At 41.0% G+C, this 16,665-nt stretch overlaps 1 protein-coding gene across 2 annotated transcripts in view; it reads left to right on the top strand.

Annotated features, from left to right (window-relative positions):
- Positions 1-7,268, top strand: part of RAB2A (RAB2A, member RAS oncogene family) — an 81,208-nt gene extending 73,940 nt beyond the window's left edge. For both annotated transcript variants that reach the window (XM_001926704.7, XM_085022316.1), the window contains exons 7-8: positions 3,803-3,871; positions 5,943-7,268. In XM_001926704.7, the coding sequence (XP_001926739.2) occupies positions 3,803-3,871; positions 5,943-6,038 (165 nt within the window). In that variant the 3' untranslated portion in view covers positions 6,039-7,268. The remainder of the gene's footprint in view (positions 1-3,802; positions 3,872-5,942) is intronic.
- The last annotated feature ends 9,397 nt before the right edge of the window (positions 7,269-16,665 follow it).

Raw genomic sequence — 16,665 nt, 5'->3', positions numbered from 1 at the left:
CCTCACATCCGTTCTCCTTCCCTTCCTCCTCCCCTCCTTCTCATAATTTGCTTCTGTAACCTGGGGAATAGAAGAAGTACGACTAGTTAAAATGATGTCTAAAATTGGAAGGAATTCAATTTAAGACTGTCCTATTAAAATCTGAGCTTTAGTGTAGACCTTGTAATATCTATTTAGTTAACTTATTTTGCTGATTTCTTCATTTTTTGAATCTGTGTTTTAAAGGTATTTCAGGTTGTTACATCTCTACCTTGAAAAATGTATGTGGAGATTAGTTTTTAGTGACTGGAGTAAAATGAGCAATGAAAGAAAATTCTAGCCAATTATTGTAACAGATACATATCTCTCACCTTTGAGTCTTTGAAGTGCTTTGCAGCTTTAGTGGACAGTTACTGTCTGCGACACCCAAGGCTCTTATCTTAGAAGTTTCATTTGATCTCTAATAAGTCTTAATAGTACTCGGTTAATATTTATTATATTTGGGAACCATAACCACACAATTTTTTTTTAAAGGCCCACACCTGCAGCATAGGAGGTTCCCAGGCTAGGGATTGATAATCAGAGCTACAGCTGCTGGCCTACACCACAACTGCAACAACGCCAGATCCTTTAACCCACTGAGCAAGGCAAGGGATCGAACCTGCATCCTCATGGATACTAGTTGGATTTGTTACCAATGAGCCATGACGGGAACTCGGATAACCACACGCTTTTAAAGCAAGTGTCCTAATCTCTATATTTGTCATATTGGGTTTCAAACCCTGAGGACTCATTAAAATTGATCATTAATTAATCACTTAGTAACACGTATTAAATAGTATGTAGATAAAGCAATTCATTTGTATAGTATCCTCTCTCTATATTATAGAGATATACATGCTCAGAGGAGTGGAAAATATTTTATTGCAGTGTCTTTACTATGTAATCAGAGATTTGAATGACAAGTAAATGTAGCATTGCCCGAAGACTGTTTCATTGAGAGGATGGGAGCTAGAAAAGGAAAGATAATCATTTGTTATATTGAGTTGTAACAGAGTTAGTTGTATGTCTTTCAGAAATACTTCTTAAGACCATTGGGTACAACTGTTCTTAAAGGTGCTTAAAAAGTATTAAATACTATTTAGATAATAAAATTAGTAGTGACTTGGGAAATTTAGCATAAAGAAAAATACAGCTTTTTTAAGCCACTTTTTAAAGTGATTCATCAACAAATTAGCAAAAAGTCAATTTATTTACATCCTTTGGCACATGTAATGACTTTTATAATATAAATGCTTGTTCATATGAACTGATAACTCATTTATGGGACCTTGAAGTCTGTCACATGTTCTAGTGAAATGTACACGTGGGAGCCCGTTAAGTTATTCCAGCCCTCTGAGTTGATCAGTCTGTTGACTTCAGTATTTAGTTAGCTTGGTTTCTCAATCCCTCACTGTTAGTAACATGTTACTTGAAATAGAGTAAAGTTTTTCCTAATTTATAAGGATATCCTCAATTTTGAGGATTGTGAATCAATTCATAGTTGGCTAAAGGCCAGTTTCTCCTCTGCTCTAACTCCAGCGTGCAAACGGAAAGTACACTTGCTTCCTAAGTGCCTTGTGAATCTGCAGTGATTAATTCTTCTCATTATTTTGCTGCAAGTTCTCATGACCCTCTCTGATGATTCGATCAGCCACTTAGAGTTTATGCATATTCATATCTCTGTGCTCCGCCACAGTTGCTCACGTTTCCTTCACTGACTGGTGTGTTCTTGGTGCAGTAATTGAGCTGCAGGAGATTGATTACTCTGGGGAGCTGTAAGGCCTTTAAAGGTGAAAACATATCAGTCCTGTTAATTAGGAAACAAAAGCTCTGGTGGCAAGTTCAGCAGTCAGACGTTTCCAGTGTAGAAAAGACAAAGGTATGATGTGTTCCTTCCATGAACCCTGTTTACTTTTTAAATTTTGAATTAAGCCCGTATCAGTGATAGAGGAGAGCAGCCTTTTATGAATTTTCATAGAATGCTAATTGAATATAGTATTAATACTACTTTCTGTAGTCACAGATCTGATAGTTTAGAGCCCAAGTTTATATTCATCTTCTGTAGCCTTGGTAATATATGTATAAAATATCTTAGCATCTTAGGTAAATATGGAATGCTTAGGATTCAATTTGGTATTTAGAGGCTTAATTTGGTTACAATGTTCTAACTAATTTTTTGTCATTGTAATAGTATGCTATGTGGGAAAGGGGTGAGATTTTATTCAACATGGCATAGAAATTGAGCCACCTTGAAGTTCCTGTTGTGGCTCAGTGGAAACGAACCCAACTGGTATCTATAAGGATGCAGATTTGATCCCTGTCCTCGCTGAGTGGGTTAAGGATCTGGCACTGCTGTGAGCTGTGGTGTAGGTCACAGACGAGGCTGTGGCTTGGATCCCACATTGCTGTGGCTGTGGTGTAGGCCAGCAGCTGAAAATCCAATTGGACTCTTAGCCTGGGAACTTCCATATGCCTTGGATGCAGCCCTTAAAAAGCAAAAAAAAACAGAGTGGGGAGGGAGGGAAGAAAGAAGTTAAGCTGTCTTTTTCTTTATCATAATCGTCTGTTGATTCTTCCTGTCTTAAACTGTATGTTAAGTAATCCATTGTCTGGCAAAAGGGATCCTTTGTGGAATAGTGGCCTCCTAAAGTGAGCCAGTGTCAGCAAGGACCGGTAGGCAGCTTATCTCGCTGACACGTGGTTCTCAGGTTATGGCCTCCCTCTCCTTCCCCAGTCGTGAATTTTTCTTCTTAGATATAGCATTCACATGCCGTAAAATTCATCCTTTTTTAAAGGGCACAATTCAGTGGATTTAAGTATATTCACAGAGTTGCATGACCATCACCTCTGTCTTCCAGAACATTTGCATCACCCCAAAAAGAAACCCCAGACTCATTAGCAGTCATTCTTCATTCCTCCCTTCAGCCAATAATCTTCCTTTTCTCTCTGTGGCTTGAACTCTTCTGAATATTTCATAAGTGGAATCCCACTATCTGTGGTCTTTTATGTTTAGCTTATTTTCCTTAGCATAATGCTTTTAAGGTTCCGCCACACTGTCACATGAATCGGTACTATTTTTTTTTTTTTTTTTTGTCTTTTTGCCTTTTCTGAGGCCGCTCCCACAGCATATGGAGGTTCCCAGGCTAGGGGTCTAATCAGAGCTGTAGCTGCCAGCCTACACCACAGCTCACAGCAACACTGGATCCTTAACCCACTGATCGAGGCTAGGGATCGAACCCGTAACCTCATGGTTCCTAGTTGGATTCGTGAACCACTGAGCCACGATGGGAACTCCTCAGTACTAATTTTTTATGGCTGAATGATATTCTCTTGTATGGTTATACCACATTTTGATTGTCATCCATCAGTTGATGAGTATTTGTGTGTTTCCACTTTCTGGTTGTTGCCCCTGACAGTGTTAGTGAACATTCCCACACATGCTGGTCTTGTTCTTAATCTTAAGGGAAAGCTTCAGTCCTCACCACTGGGTATGAGGGTGGCTCTGGGTTTTCTTAGATACTGTTCGTCAGGCTGAGGAAGTTCCCTTTTAGCCCTTCTTTGTTGAGTGTTTTCACCATGAAAAGTTGTTGGATTTTGTCAAATGCTTTTTTTGCATCTATTAAAATGGTCATGTGGTTTTTTTCCTTATTCTATTATGCTGTGTTACATTGGTTGATACTCTTGTGTTGAGCATTGTGATATTTTATAGAGCTTTTAATATAATGTTCTTTTAACGTGTATTTTAAATATTTTGAACCAATTTCTCTACCTTATATTTCAGGCATTTATTAATACAGCAAAAGAAATTTATGAAAAAATCCAAGAAGGAGTCTTTGACATTAATAATGAGGTATATACATATAAATATTATTGACTAATATTAATTTAGAATTGAATTTTAATTACTTGGATTCATGATTTTATATATTTTTTAAATTCCTAACGTGGATCTATGATGTCAGTTAACACATTGGTTTATAATTATCTAATTGAAAACTTGTTATATGTTGTATAATAGTTAAGTGTTTATGTTCGATTAGAAAATCACCTTAGGAAAACGGGTTAGAGTAAGTAACCCTGTCTGTTTACTGCGAGCAATGCACCATCATGTCAGTCCTCTAAAGAGAGAGGGAAATCAGCTTTCTTGCACACGTCCATATGGTGCCATCCGCTTTGGGGAGTAATTTTCTGTGTGTGAGTGCGTGTGTGCAGTTGCTGATGCAGGCTGCTCACTCTGGTCCGGTGTGGAAGAGGGAAACACCCACTTTGGAAATTACTCCCAGGACAGCATGGCATGTTTTCAGGAGACTGAATTAATGTATGTAATTGGTACTTAGCACTAGTTTGTCTTTGGGGGTATTTTGGTTGGGGTTTTGTTTTTTTGTTTGTTTGTTTGCTTTTTTTTTTTTTGCAAAATTACTCTAAGCTAGTTTTTTTTTTTTTCTTTTTTTTTTACTAAGCTAGTTTTGAACAACATGAGTAGGATACAATGTAAAGCTCTGAAGCAAACAATTCAGAAGGTTTACCAGCAGCCATCCTTTTGACCTGCCATCCATCTATCCTTTTTTGTTTCAGAATAAGCGTATTTACTTTTACATACATATTTGTGCCATTAAGACTTTTTGCTTCGAAGGGGAAAAAGCTTCATTCCATCCCAGGTGCTGTGAGAGCGACTCTGACTTAGGAGGACCTTGCGTGTGTGTCTCTGGCCTGTCCAGAGGAGGCGCTTTATTATTTGCCTCATTATTCTTGGCTAAAACAAACAACAGTTTGCCTAAGCTTTCCCTGAAGTACTTGGTTTTCTCATTTCTTTTCATTTGTAGTAACACAGTTTCTAACCCCTATCTTCTAGGCTTGTATGGCAGTAGCTCTTGAGTTCATTTAAAGGCGACACCATTCAGAGACTAATGCCACATAAATTGAAGAGTAATCGGGCCTGTATGTAAAAGGGCGGTTCATTGTTTCTGTTGGTTTCACGTAGTAGCTGACTGCTTTACCGGGCCTGGTGCAGCTCTGATTGTAACGTGCTGTCAGGAGCCAACAGGCCGTGCGATTTATTTGGCCTCGTGCCAGCTCGGACTCCTTGATTCCTCAAGAAGTTGCTACCAGCCCAGAGGGGGCAAAACCAATGAGCCATAGGGCATGCTTTTTATTAAAGAGGAGTCAAAAGAGCGAAAAGAAACCACATCAGCTGCTGTCAATACTGAGCTAGTGCCAGAAACCCCAAGGCTACTACTGTTGCAGAACAACTGCCAAGCACTATAAATCTGAGATTTACTGTGACGTAAAGTTTCCTTAAGAGCTTAATTTCTGAAGCTACTGTATTACTTTTCTCAAAGTGTTGTATTTTTAGGTAAAATCCACTTGAGGGAGTGAGGGTTAAGACAGAAGTGTGAGTTTGATGAATGAAAGAACTACTCTGTGTGTGGGTTCTTGGCAAGCTGCCATGTCTTTGGGGATCATAGAAATTATTGATGACACAGAACACTCATATGCCCTTAGCCTGTACAGCTGATTCAACATGGAACAGAAGCGCTGTCTAGAGGAAAGAGTGTATGTTGCATTAGAGCAGCACAGGCTTTGCATAGTTTTCTCTTTTAAAGATTGCATTTGAAACAGTCTCTCCATTGTGAGAACGCCCATACAAGCAGCATTCCAGTTAACGTAGTACCTGGTGTGATAGGGAATGATTTTCAGGAATATTTCCTTCCACAGTATTATTTTAAAAGGAAGGAATATCCCCTAAGAGATATTGTTTTAGTTGTTGCAAAAATTGGCTTAATATGTGGTGGTGGTTGTTTTTTTTAGTTACTTGCCAAGATTGTGCCATTAAGAAACAAAAGAATTTCTTAAATTGAATCTGTACTGTCTGGTTGGTTCCAGCTCCATTTATTACATTAGCCCCTTCTCTTTTCTTTCAGGCAAATGGCATTAAGATTGGCCCCCAGCACGCTGCTACTAACGCCACCCACGCAGGCAGTCAGGGAGGACAGCAGGCCGGCGGAGGCTGCTGTTGAGTCTATTTTTACGTCTGGCTGCCCAAACGGGGCCACTCGCCCATTCTTTGACCCTCTCCTCCTGCCCAGCTGAGACATGAAACTATTCAAAATGGCTTTATGTCACAGAAGACTTTAATCCTTCAAATTCTTGTATAACTTTGAATAAATGGTTAATGTTCACTTAAAAAGACAGATTTTGGAGATTGTATTCATATCTATTTGCATTTGATTTCTAGGTCAATTGATGTGATTATTTTTGTTAAATGTTGTCTTGTGCCCTTACCTACAAACTGAATTGTATTAAACACTACAAAGTCATCTTGAGTATTTTAACTTGGTTTGTGTAGTTAGGTTTCCCCACACCTGTGGTTACCTAATGTTTAATATTACAGGACTGTCCTCAAAAGTTTGTCAATTTTCAAGGCTATAAGGAAAACAGAAGGACTCTTTTAATTCTGTATTTATCATTTACTTTCTGTATATATAGTTTAATATCCTGCTTGGGTGTCATTTGCCAAGCTTGAATTCTTTAATGCATTTGCATAAATTCTATACTGTTTAGAGCTTAAAGCTACAGAAGCTTCGTTAGGAATTGCTTGGACCCTGAATTTTAAACTTTTCGACATTGGTAACAAGCATGTTCATCTTTTCTGTCACTCGTCCAAGAAAAATATGCTTAATGTACATTACTAAAGGCTATGTATGTGTTAACCTGTTTTAATGCCAAAAGTTTGCTATTTGTCCACCATTTCTTTAAGACCTCTTCAGAAAAGGATGTGTTTGTTTGCCTTAATGAACACTGTTGGGTGAAAACACAGTATGAAGAGTGAGGTGGGCGGAAGCAAGGACTCCTTCCACCTGAGTGGCTCCAGGAAGCAGGAGTGTCCACGTTTAGACGGCACATTATGAGGACTTTAATCTTTCCTTAAACACAATAATGTTTTCTTTTTCTTTTATTCACATGATTTCTAAGTATATTTTTCACGCAGGACAGTTTTTCAACCTTGATGTACAGTGACTGTGTGAGATTTTTCTTTCAGTGGCAACCTATAATCTTTAAAATACGGTAAGCATCTTGTCTGTTTCGAAGGGGATATGACAATAAATCTACCAGATGGAAAATCCTGTTAAAAGTAGAAAAGCTTTAGTATTTTACTCAGTGTGGTGGTTTTATCCTTCTTTTTCTTTTTCTCCCTTGGTCTATAATGAATTGTTATAGCAGTACAAAATAAAATCCTATGTATAAAAGTGTTCTTTTTTTATTATGACCACATCATTTTTTTAAGAACATAATTTTTTAGTCCATCTGCAGCTTTTAACATGTATTCAAGCAAATTTTTTAAAAGGGTCCGAATGTTTAACACTACCCTTTTTTAAAATTTTGCTAGAATGTGATGAAAATCTTTCCAGTATTGAGATTCTTTTTGTTATTGATGATGTAAGCAAGTACCTCCTCCTTCTCAACCAGCACTAAAGTGCCTTTATGCTGTTGTGAGACCTTGTAAACAAGTTCTAAGTTGCATCTACGTCCTGCTTTTAACTCACTCACTGCCTTCAGCTTTCTGCCCCCTTTCGCAAAGACACAGCGATGCTCTCTCAGAGCTCTGACATCACTCTCAGGGGAAATCACCTAACGCCTTCTCAGGTCTTTGTTTTAACTATCCTCCTAGAGGGCAAGAAGAGAGATGAGAGGAAGTGGAGATTCAAGCTTTTTTTCCTTAAGGTGGTCTTACCAAATTCCCCGATCTTACCATTCATTCTTGTTAGTGATGAGTAGGAACAGTTAAGACAAGTAGGACTTGTTCTGCTCTATACCAGCAAGGGGAGAATTCTTTGGGAACTGTTCATTTTTAAACTGCTGTTAATTTTTTTCAGAAACTTAACGTGTTTCTTTTCTATGCTGTCTCCTCTGATTCCTTTTTAAATCAAGTGTAAGAAGAGAAAGTAGAGTTCCCATTGTGGCTCAGCAGGTTAAGAACCCAAAATAGTGTCCATGGGGATGCAGGTTCGATCCCTGGCCTTGTTCATTGGGTTAAGGGTCCCGCCAGGTTGCCGTGAGCTGTGGTGTAGGTCACAGATGCGGCTTGGATGTAGCGTTGCTGTGGCTGTGGTGTAGGCCAGCAGCTGCAGCTCTGATTTGACCCCTAGCCCGAGAACTTCCATGTGCAGCAGGCGTGGCCCTAGAAAGACAAAAAAAGTCATGGTAAAAACAAGAACAAAGCAGCAGGTGTGTTTTCACACCCCAGGAAAAGCCGATCTCTGAAGCACAGCTCTGACATCTCCTCTAGGCTCCGTCTCAGGCAGCAGGGGTGAGGAGAAGGCGTCTCCAGAGTTACCACAACTTTCTCGAGAAATCTCATCTGCCACTAAGGAACGTAACTGATTAATCCTGTACATCAGTGAGCAGAGCAGCGTTTCTGGTTTCTACTCTGCTATCTTAGTATCCTTACCACAGATAAAATAATAGTGGCACCTGTTAACTGAACCTTAAATGTATAGTTGAGGCTTTAAATGATCTGGGATCAATTTTTGTAGCACCTTGGGACACATTTTAAGAGCTAGAAAATCAGCCATTGAAAAATAAAGTACAGCTTTTAATGTCTCAACACGTAACATTCCAAAGTTGTCATCTTCATGAAAGACAGTGTTAAGTTTGCTTTCTGAATTTGACATAAGTGGATTGAGACCAGATTTTTGAAAGAGTAACGTGTAATTAGACGTACAGTTCAAACAGTACATGAGGATAGAACTAGATCTTCATACACAGTTTTTAATTCTTTACTGAAGTATAGTCAATTTACAGTATTGCGTTTAAGGTGTAGAGCAAAGTGATTCAGTTATGTATATATGTATATGGATTTTTTATTCTTTTATAGGTTATGTTTTTAATTTTAAAATGGCCTGTTAAGGAGTTCTGTTACGGTGCAGCAGAGTTAAGGATCCAGCGCTGTCACCACAGCAGCTTGGGTCTCTGCTGTGGCACAGGTTTGATCCCTGGCCTGGGAATACCCATATGCTTCAGGCATAGCCAATAAATAAATAAGCCTGTTAACAAGAACATAGTCCCTATTTATCTCCTAATAATCAAGAGGGTAGGAGTGTAAATGATACCAAAATATGTCTAATCACTCAAAACATGATTTATGCCTGGCTGAGGAACACATTATTCTCGTAGGTAGTGAAGCGCCATCTAAGCTCAGTACTAAGGTTGGCAGCATAGAATTTGACTTTGTGAGCTGAAAAATAACACAAAAATAAAACCCTGCTCCATAGTGAACACTGGACTCTAGAAACAAACTGGTATATCTGCCAGTGTTTCTTGGAGTTCTATTGTAGCGCAGTGAAGACAAACCTGACTAGCATCCATGAGGTTGCGGGTTCCATCCCAGGCCTCAGTGAGTGGGTTAAGGATCCAGTGTTGCTGTGAGCTGTGGTGTAGGTCACAGATGCAGGTTGGATCCCATGTGGCTGTGGTATAGGCCGGCAGCTGTAGCTCCAATTCATCCCCTAGCCTGGGAACTTCCATATGCCTCAGGTACAGTCCTTTAAAAAAAAAAAAAAAAAAAAAAAGGCGGGGAAAAAAAATGAAAGATAAAGAATAAGAAAACAGACAAATTGGAGCAGATGACTGAAAGTGACATGGGTGCTGGATGGATCCCGGAGGAGAGTTTTAATGGGGATGGGGGCACACAGGGAGCATCTCTGGTGAGCAATGTCCTGTTTCTTGGCCTGAATGAGGAAACATGGATACTGCTTTGTAATTCTTTACACTGTACCTGTGTATTTTATGCACTTTCTTATCTATGAGATTTTTGTCTCCATCAAACAAAAATGCTGCCTTATGAGTTGTCCTCAAAACCTAAATGTGGGAAGCTTACTTATCCCCTTGCTATGTGTTGAATTGTGCTTCCCCCACCAAAAACATAGCTCAGAATTTGTCTTTACTTAAAAATAGGATGGTTGCAGATGTAATTTAAGTTCTAAGTTGAGATGAAGTCATACTGGAGTTCCCTTGTGGCACAGTAGGTGAAGGATCCTGTGTTACCACGGTAGTGGCTTCAGTCAGTGCTGTGGTGCGGGTTCACTTCCTGGCCCAGGGACTTCCACATGCTGCGAGTGAGGCCAAAAAGAAAAAAAAAAAAAAAAAAAGATGGATGTCGTACTGGAGCAGGACAGCCATGTGAAGACATAAACAGGGTGCTAGTCAGGTTCCTTTTCCGCTGAGCCACAAAGGGGACTCCAACACAGGACTTGCTTGATGTGACATTAAAGATAAAATTCTCCCTAACTTCCTTTTCTTTCTCCCTTTTTTTCCTTTCTTTCATCTTTTTAGGGCTGCACTCGTGGCATATGGAGGTTCCCAGGCTAGGAGGCGAATCAGAGCTGCAGCTGCCAGCCTACACCACAGCCACAGCAACACAGGATCTGAGCCGCATCTGTAACCTACATGCAGCTCACAGCAGCACCGGATCCTTAACCCACTGATGAAAGCCAGGGATCGAACCGATGGCCTCACTGATACTAGTGTGGTTCAATTTTCTAAAGTCTGGAATTCAGTATAAGACTGAAGCAGGAGTTCCTGTCGTGGCACAGTGGTTAACAAATCCGACTAGGAACCATGAGGTTGCAGGTTCGATCCCTGGCCTTGCTCAGTGGGTTGAGGATCTGGCGTCGCCATGAGCTGTGGTGTATGTTGCAGACGCAGCTCGGATCCTGCGTTGCTGTGGCTCTGGCGTAGGCTGGTGGCTACGGCTCCAATTCGACCCCTAGCCTGGGAACCCCCATATGCTGCTGGAGCGGCCCAAGAAATGGCAAAAAGACAAAAAGACTGAAGCAGATGTCAGACGTGTTCAAGTGTGATCTTGTGATCTGGTCATGACAGTGACAGTGGAGAGACAAGATCAGCAGTGACATCCTTCCTGTTGTGAAAATAAGCGAGGAAGAATCAAGTAAAAAGTGGGGGCGAGCTGACAAGAGGGGTTGTGTGTTGAGTTTCAGACACTGAAATCATTTGTGATCATCGGAATACTGCCAACGAGGTAGCATTGAGAATACGAGTGAAGGCGACTCGCTGGAGGGAGAAAGAGTCACTCAGAAGGCCCGGGAGTCTTACATTCGACAAATCCCCCCATCCCAGTCGCCAGGAGCCCCCTCACAGAATTCACATTTACAGGAACATGGAAACTGGCCGTAGACGGCCTCCGGCTGCGTGTGCCTGAGTTGGGAGCAGCTGGGTTCAAGTTCTCTATCCTTCATTTTATATGTTTCCCTCACGCAAGTCATGATTCACATTAAAGCCCTGAACGTCAGCATCCTCTTTGCAATTAGTATGATGAGAGCTTTTGTTAAGGACTATAGTCATAGGTGGTTCTATCAGGCTGGGACCTGGCCTGTGGAAACTCAGCATCTCAAAGGACTGAGTTTATTCCATGGGACCAGCCATCCCGTGAAGAGTCGAGTGTCTATGCAACTGATCTGTCTTTTCAGGGTGAAGAGCAAGGGTTATTATACAACATGGTACAAGCTTGCCAGGACTGCTCTAACAAAGCATTGTCAGCGGAGTGGCTTTGACCACAAAAATGTATGGTCTCGGTTCTGGAGGCGCAAAGTCCCAAGACCAGGGCTGGTCCCTTCTGAGGGCTGGTCTGCAGGGAAGACAGCGCCAGGCCACTCTCCCTGCTGTGGAGGCGGCTGCCTTGCCCCTCTTCATGCCACCTTCCCTTCACACACGCCTTTCCAAATTTCCTCTTGTGTAAGGACACCAGTCATGGGGCTTACACCTGCCTGCAAGCCCTGTAAAGCATGGCTTCTGCCCAGGTCACATTCTTCAGCCCCGGGGTTTTAAGATGTGGGAGGGGACAATTGAGGCTGTAACAAGTGTGGGTGTGGGTTACGGATTTTAGCAAAAAAAGAGGGGCTCTTGACTCTTGAAACAGCCTAGTATGTGTTTATGGTGAAGGTGGGATTTGAGGGGGACACCACATACGTCAACACTTTAGGGGTAGAGATTTTGAAGAATGCTGCCTTCTTGTTCCTTGTCTCAATCTGTGTCCACTAAATCAAGAGAAAACTCAACCGTGGAATAAGCCCCTTCCTAATTTTGATTGTCACATGGCACCCCAGACCCGTGGGAACCCGGGCCCTTTCCCACTGGGGCCTCCAGGACTTCTCAGCGCTGACACGTGTGGGTCTCCTCAGTGCTGCCCAGCAAGGGCCACCCGTCACCCTTTCACGTCTGTGTAATGAAATTCCTGAACACGTAGAGTGGTACCGAATTCCTAATTCTTCGGGTCTTCGCACTCCTTTCTCACCCAGAATACTTTTTCTTTTCTTCCTTCCTTCCTTTCTTTCTTTTACGGCCACACCTGCGACGTATGGAGGTTCCCAAGCTAGGGGTCGAGTCGGAGCTATAGCTGCCGCCCTACACCACAGCCATGGCAACCTGGCAGGATCCTTAACCCACTGAGCAGGGCCAGGGGTCAAACCAGAGTCCTCATGGATGCTAGTTTTGTTCGTTACCACTGAGCCACAAGGGGGAAATCCTTTTCTTTCTTTCAAACTGATATGACATTCACATAACATAAAATGAAGCATCCCCAAAGTGAACAGTTGGGCAGTATTTAGTGCCCTCGTGATCTGTGCGACCACCCTGCCTAATTCCAAAACAGTTTCATCAGTGCACCATAGGAGATCCCATACCTAGTCAGCAGTTCCTGCCCACGGCCCGCTCCACCCAGCCCCCGGTGACCACACATCTGTGTTCCATCCCTGTGGCTCAACCTCTTCTGGACATTTCACATAAGCAGAATCCTATGACGTGTGGCCGTCTGTGTTTGGCTTCTTTCATTAGGCATCATGTTTTTGAGGTTCACACATGTTGTACTGTGTGTCCGCACCTCATTCCTTTTTATGGCTGTGTGATAGCCCATTGCATGGATAAACCCGGTGTGCTTATCTGTTCAGTCAGATGGGCACTTGGCCTGTTTCCGCCTCTTGGCCGTTGTGACTACATGGCAATGGCCAAGTGTGTGTATGTAAATCAGTCTGATGGCAATTGTTGTCAGCCTCATTCTGATTTTTCTGCATTTAAATAACAAAAATATTGCTTCAGTGCTTTATAGAAATATTAAAATTAGATATGCACATAGTTCTTAAAAAATAGGCTTACAACACACACAACCGCCCCTTATTCTCATGAATGAAATGTCCATGTTGTTACAGAATCTCCTCGGTTGTGTTGAGCAGGAAGGTGAGCTCAGGAATCCCCCGGTCTCCTTCCAAATACAGTCCTGACCTCTGACCAGCAAGGAGCTGGGTCACCTCGTTCAGGCTCCTCATCTGTAAAACGCAAGGAGTAGTCACCCTACCTCTGAGGGTGGCTGGGAGTGTAAAACACCCTGTTACAAGGGAAGTTCTTAAAAACTTGCTTGGCTCATGGTGAGTACTCAAGAAATGTCACCTTATTTCTCTGCAGTGTTGATGGCTGTCTAATATTTCTTTTATCTAGTCTATATCATGTATCTAATCGTCCCCTGCTGGTAACTAGGCTTACGCATCTTTAGACACAACAGTCAACATTACAGTTCACATCCTTTTTTTTTTTTTTTTTTTTTTTTTGTCTTTTTGCCTTTTTTAGGGCTGCTCCCGCACATATGGAGATTCCCAGGCTGGGGGTCTAATTGGAGCCATAGCCACCAACCTACACCACGGCTCTCAGCAACACTGGATCCTCAACCCACTGAGCAAGGCCAGGGATCGAACCTGCAACCTCATGGTTCCTAGTCGGATTCGTTAACCACTGCGCCACAATGGGAACTCCTCGTACTTTTTTCTTTTTAATATCTTAAAGATTTTTTTATGACCACACCACGGCATGTCGAAGTTCCTGGCCCAGGGATTGAATCCGAGCCATAACTGCAACTACAACTGAGGAAATACCAGATCCTCGAACGCACTGCCCCCCACTGGGGATCAAACCCTCACCTCCGAACCACCCTGAGCAACTGTAGTTGGATCCTTAACCCACTGCGCCACCGCAGGATTGCCTCGGTTCACATCCTTAGAGTCTAAGTCTTTAGCACATCAGCAATTACTTGTTGAGAATACATTCGTAGAAATGGAATTACTGCTTCATGAAGTGTAGACATTGTTAAAGATTTTATATATATAATTTCCCTCCAGAAATGAGCCAGTTTATACTCCACCTAGACCTTGGGAGTGCTCTGTTCCTTGTGCTCTATTACCAACATTGGGAATTTTTATTTAAAAAATATGTTTTTGGCAAATTGATGAGACGCCCAAAATTTTTAGTTTCGGTGTCATTTAGGAAGGAGTTCATCTTTTCCTCATTAGAATCAAATGCTTTCATTTCAGACAAAATTTTTACCTGCTGATTTGGACCTGTTTATTGTGTTACAAAGTCCTACATCTCTGTGTTAGCATCAGTTCTCAGCACCGCAACCCCCAAATTCTACTGGGATTTTTTTTTAATTTTTTAATTTTTTAGGGCCGCACCCCTGGCATATGGAGGTTCCCAGGCTAGGGGTCTAATTCGAGCTGTAGCTGCTGGCCTACACCACAGCCACAGCAACGAGGGATCCGAGCCGTGTCTGCAACCTACACCACAGCTCAAGGCAATGCCGGATCCTTAACCCACTGAGCAAGGCCAGGGATGGAACCCAAAACCTCATGGTTCCTAGTCAGATTCGTTTCCTATGCACCATGACAGGAACTCCATTTTTTTTTTTAATTTTTAATGTATAGTTTAATTTTGGGGAAAGTTGACATCATTACTATATTAAATACTCTCATCCAGGAAAAAGGTATGTCTATATGTGCAGCAAGGACATTTAAGATGACACTCATTCCAGAAACAGTTTTAAGGAGCTCAGCTTGTTTTAAAAATATAAAATTAATCCTACTTCTGCATTTTCAAATTCAGTGCATTTGGGGGGGGAACTTCTGCCCATTTTGCTTTTTATTTGAGCAAATCTAAGGCATTTTACAACATCTACTCATTTTTGTCATTTCTCATCTGTTTTTATTTTAATGCTTTGTTTTCTCTTTTATCCTTATCTTAGTTCATTGTCCTAAAAAACAGCCTTTCTCTTTTTTAGTTATAAAATGTCATCCAAAAATAAACAGATATTCACTTAGTATACATTTGATTCAATTCAATATAAATGAACATTCAGCAAATACTGGGTATTTGCCAGGTAAACATAATAAATCATATGAATGTGCTACTTGATAATACAATGAGATATTCTTTCATATTTAGCATCCAAATCATTGAAAAATAATGATGATCAGAGTCCTTGCTTGTGACCTAATCAAGTTTTCCACAGGGTATCCTGCCCAAGAGGTGGGTCTTACAGCCTTGCACCCAGGACACATTGCACCGACTGGCTCCAGGGTCCATCCTTCTACCTTAGAGATGCTGTAAAGGCTGTTCTCTCTGCACATGGCCTCGGCCCTTGGCCCTCTACGTTGCAGCTGCAGCAACGCCAGACCCTTAACCACTGTGCCGGGCAGGGAAGCAAACCTGTGTCTCAGCGCTCCAGAGATACTGCCAATCCCATTGTGCCACAGTGGGAACTCCTTTTTATTTTTTAATTAAAAAAAAAATTTTGGCCGTGCCCATGACATGCAGAAATTCCCAGGTCAGGGATCGAAAGAAACTGCACCACAGCAGCAATCTGAGCCATGGCAGTGACAATGCCAGATCCCCAACCTTCTGGACCACCAGGGAACTCCCTAGAATAAATTTTAGAATAAAATTTTAACCTATCCTGCAACTGACTAGCACCATGATCTTGAGCCAGTTACTTAACCTTTTTGTGTCCCTGTTTCCTTGGTAAAATGGGAATACCAGTAATAACTAGTCCATGGAGCTGTTGTGATGATGAAATCGGCTAATATTTATAAAACGCTAGAAGAGTACTTTATGCCTAGTAAGCAGTATATACATGTTGATTCAATAGAAAGAAGAAAAGGAAAAATAAAAAACTTTCATGTACTACTAAACAATGGTTAAAAAAAATAGGATTCAATATATATGACATATTAAGTAAAGCCATTTATATAATATATAAATCTATATGTACAAGACATTGTTAAGTGAAAAGGTGTAATGCAGAATAATACATATATTTTGATCATATATATACACATGTATGTGTTCTATGTTTTACACACATAGAAAACTATATAGAAAAAAACATCCCAAACTTTGGACTTTAATAACTAACTTCTGGATGGAGAAGTCTTACATTTAATTCTGACTATGCTGACTTCTACGTGTTTGGATTTTTTAATAATAATATTAAATTAATATATTACTTCTATAAATGAAAAAGTATTTTACAAGATAAAAATAGGCAAAAGACATGAACAGACAAATCACAAAAGAAGAAATATAAATGACTTCCAAACATATGAAAAGATGATCAATATCCGTAAAATATAAGTTGAAACAAAGAGATACCAACCCTTGTCTATCGAACTGGCACAAAGTGCAAATGTTTTGTAAAATCCAAGATTAAAGATTTACTTGCTCATAAAATGTTGGTGGAAGAGGGGAAACTTTATTTCTAGTTTTGTGTTGCAATGTCAAATACGCATTCCTTGAACTAGCAAACTCATA

The sequence above is a fragment of the Sus scrofa genome, chromosome 4 (genome assembly GCF_054392235.1).
Source record: "Sus scrofa isolate SSC_HxYL_T2T_F1_AM1 chromosome 4, Sscrofa_HxYL_maternal_Yorkshire_Landrace_v2.0, whole genome shotgun sequence".
Classification (NCBI taxonomy): domain Eukaryota; kingdom Metazoa; phylum Chordata; class Mammalia; order Artiodactyla; family Suidae; genus Sus; species Sus scrofa.
This window is presented reverse-complemented; position numbering and strand designations above follow the sequence as displayed.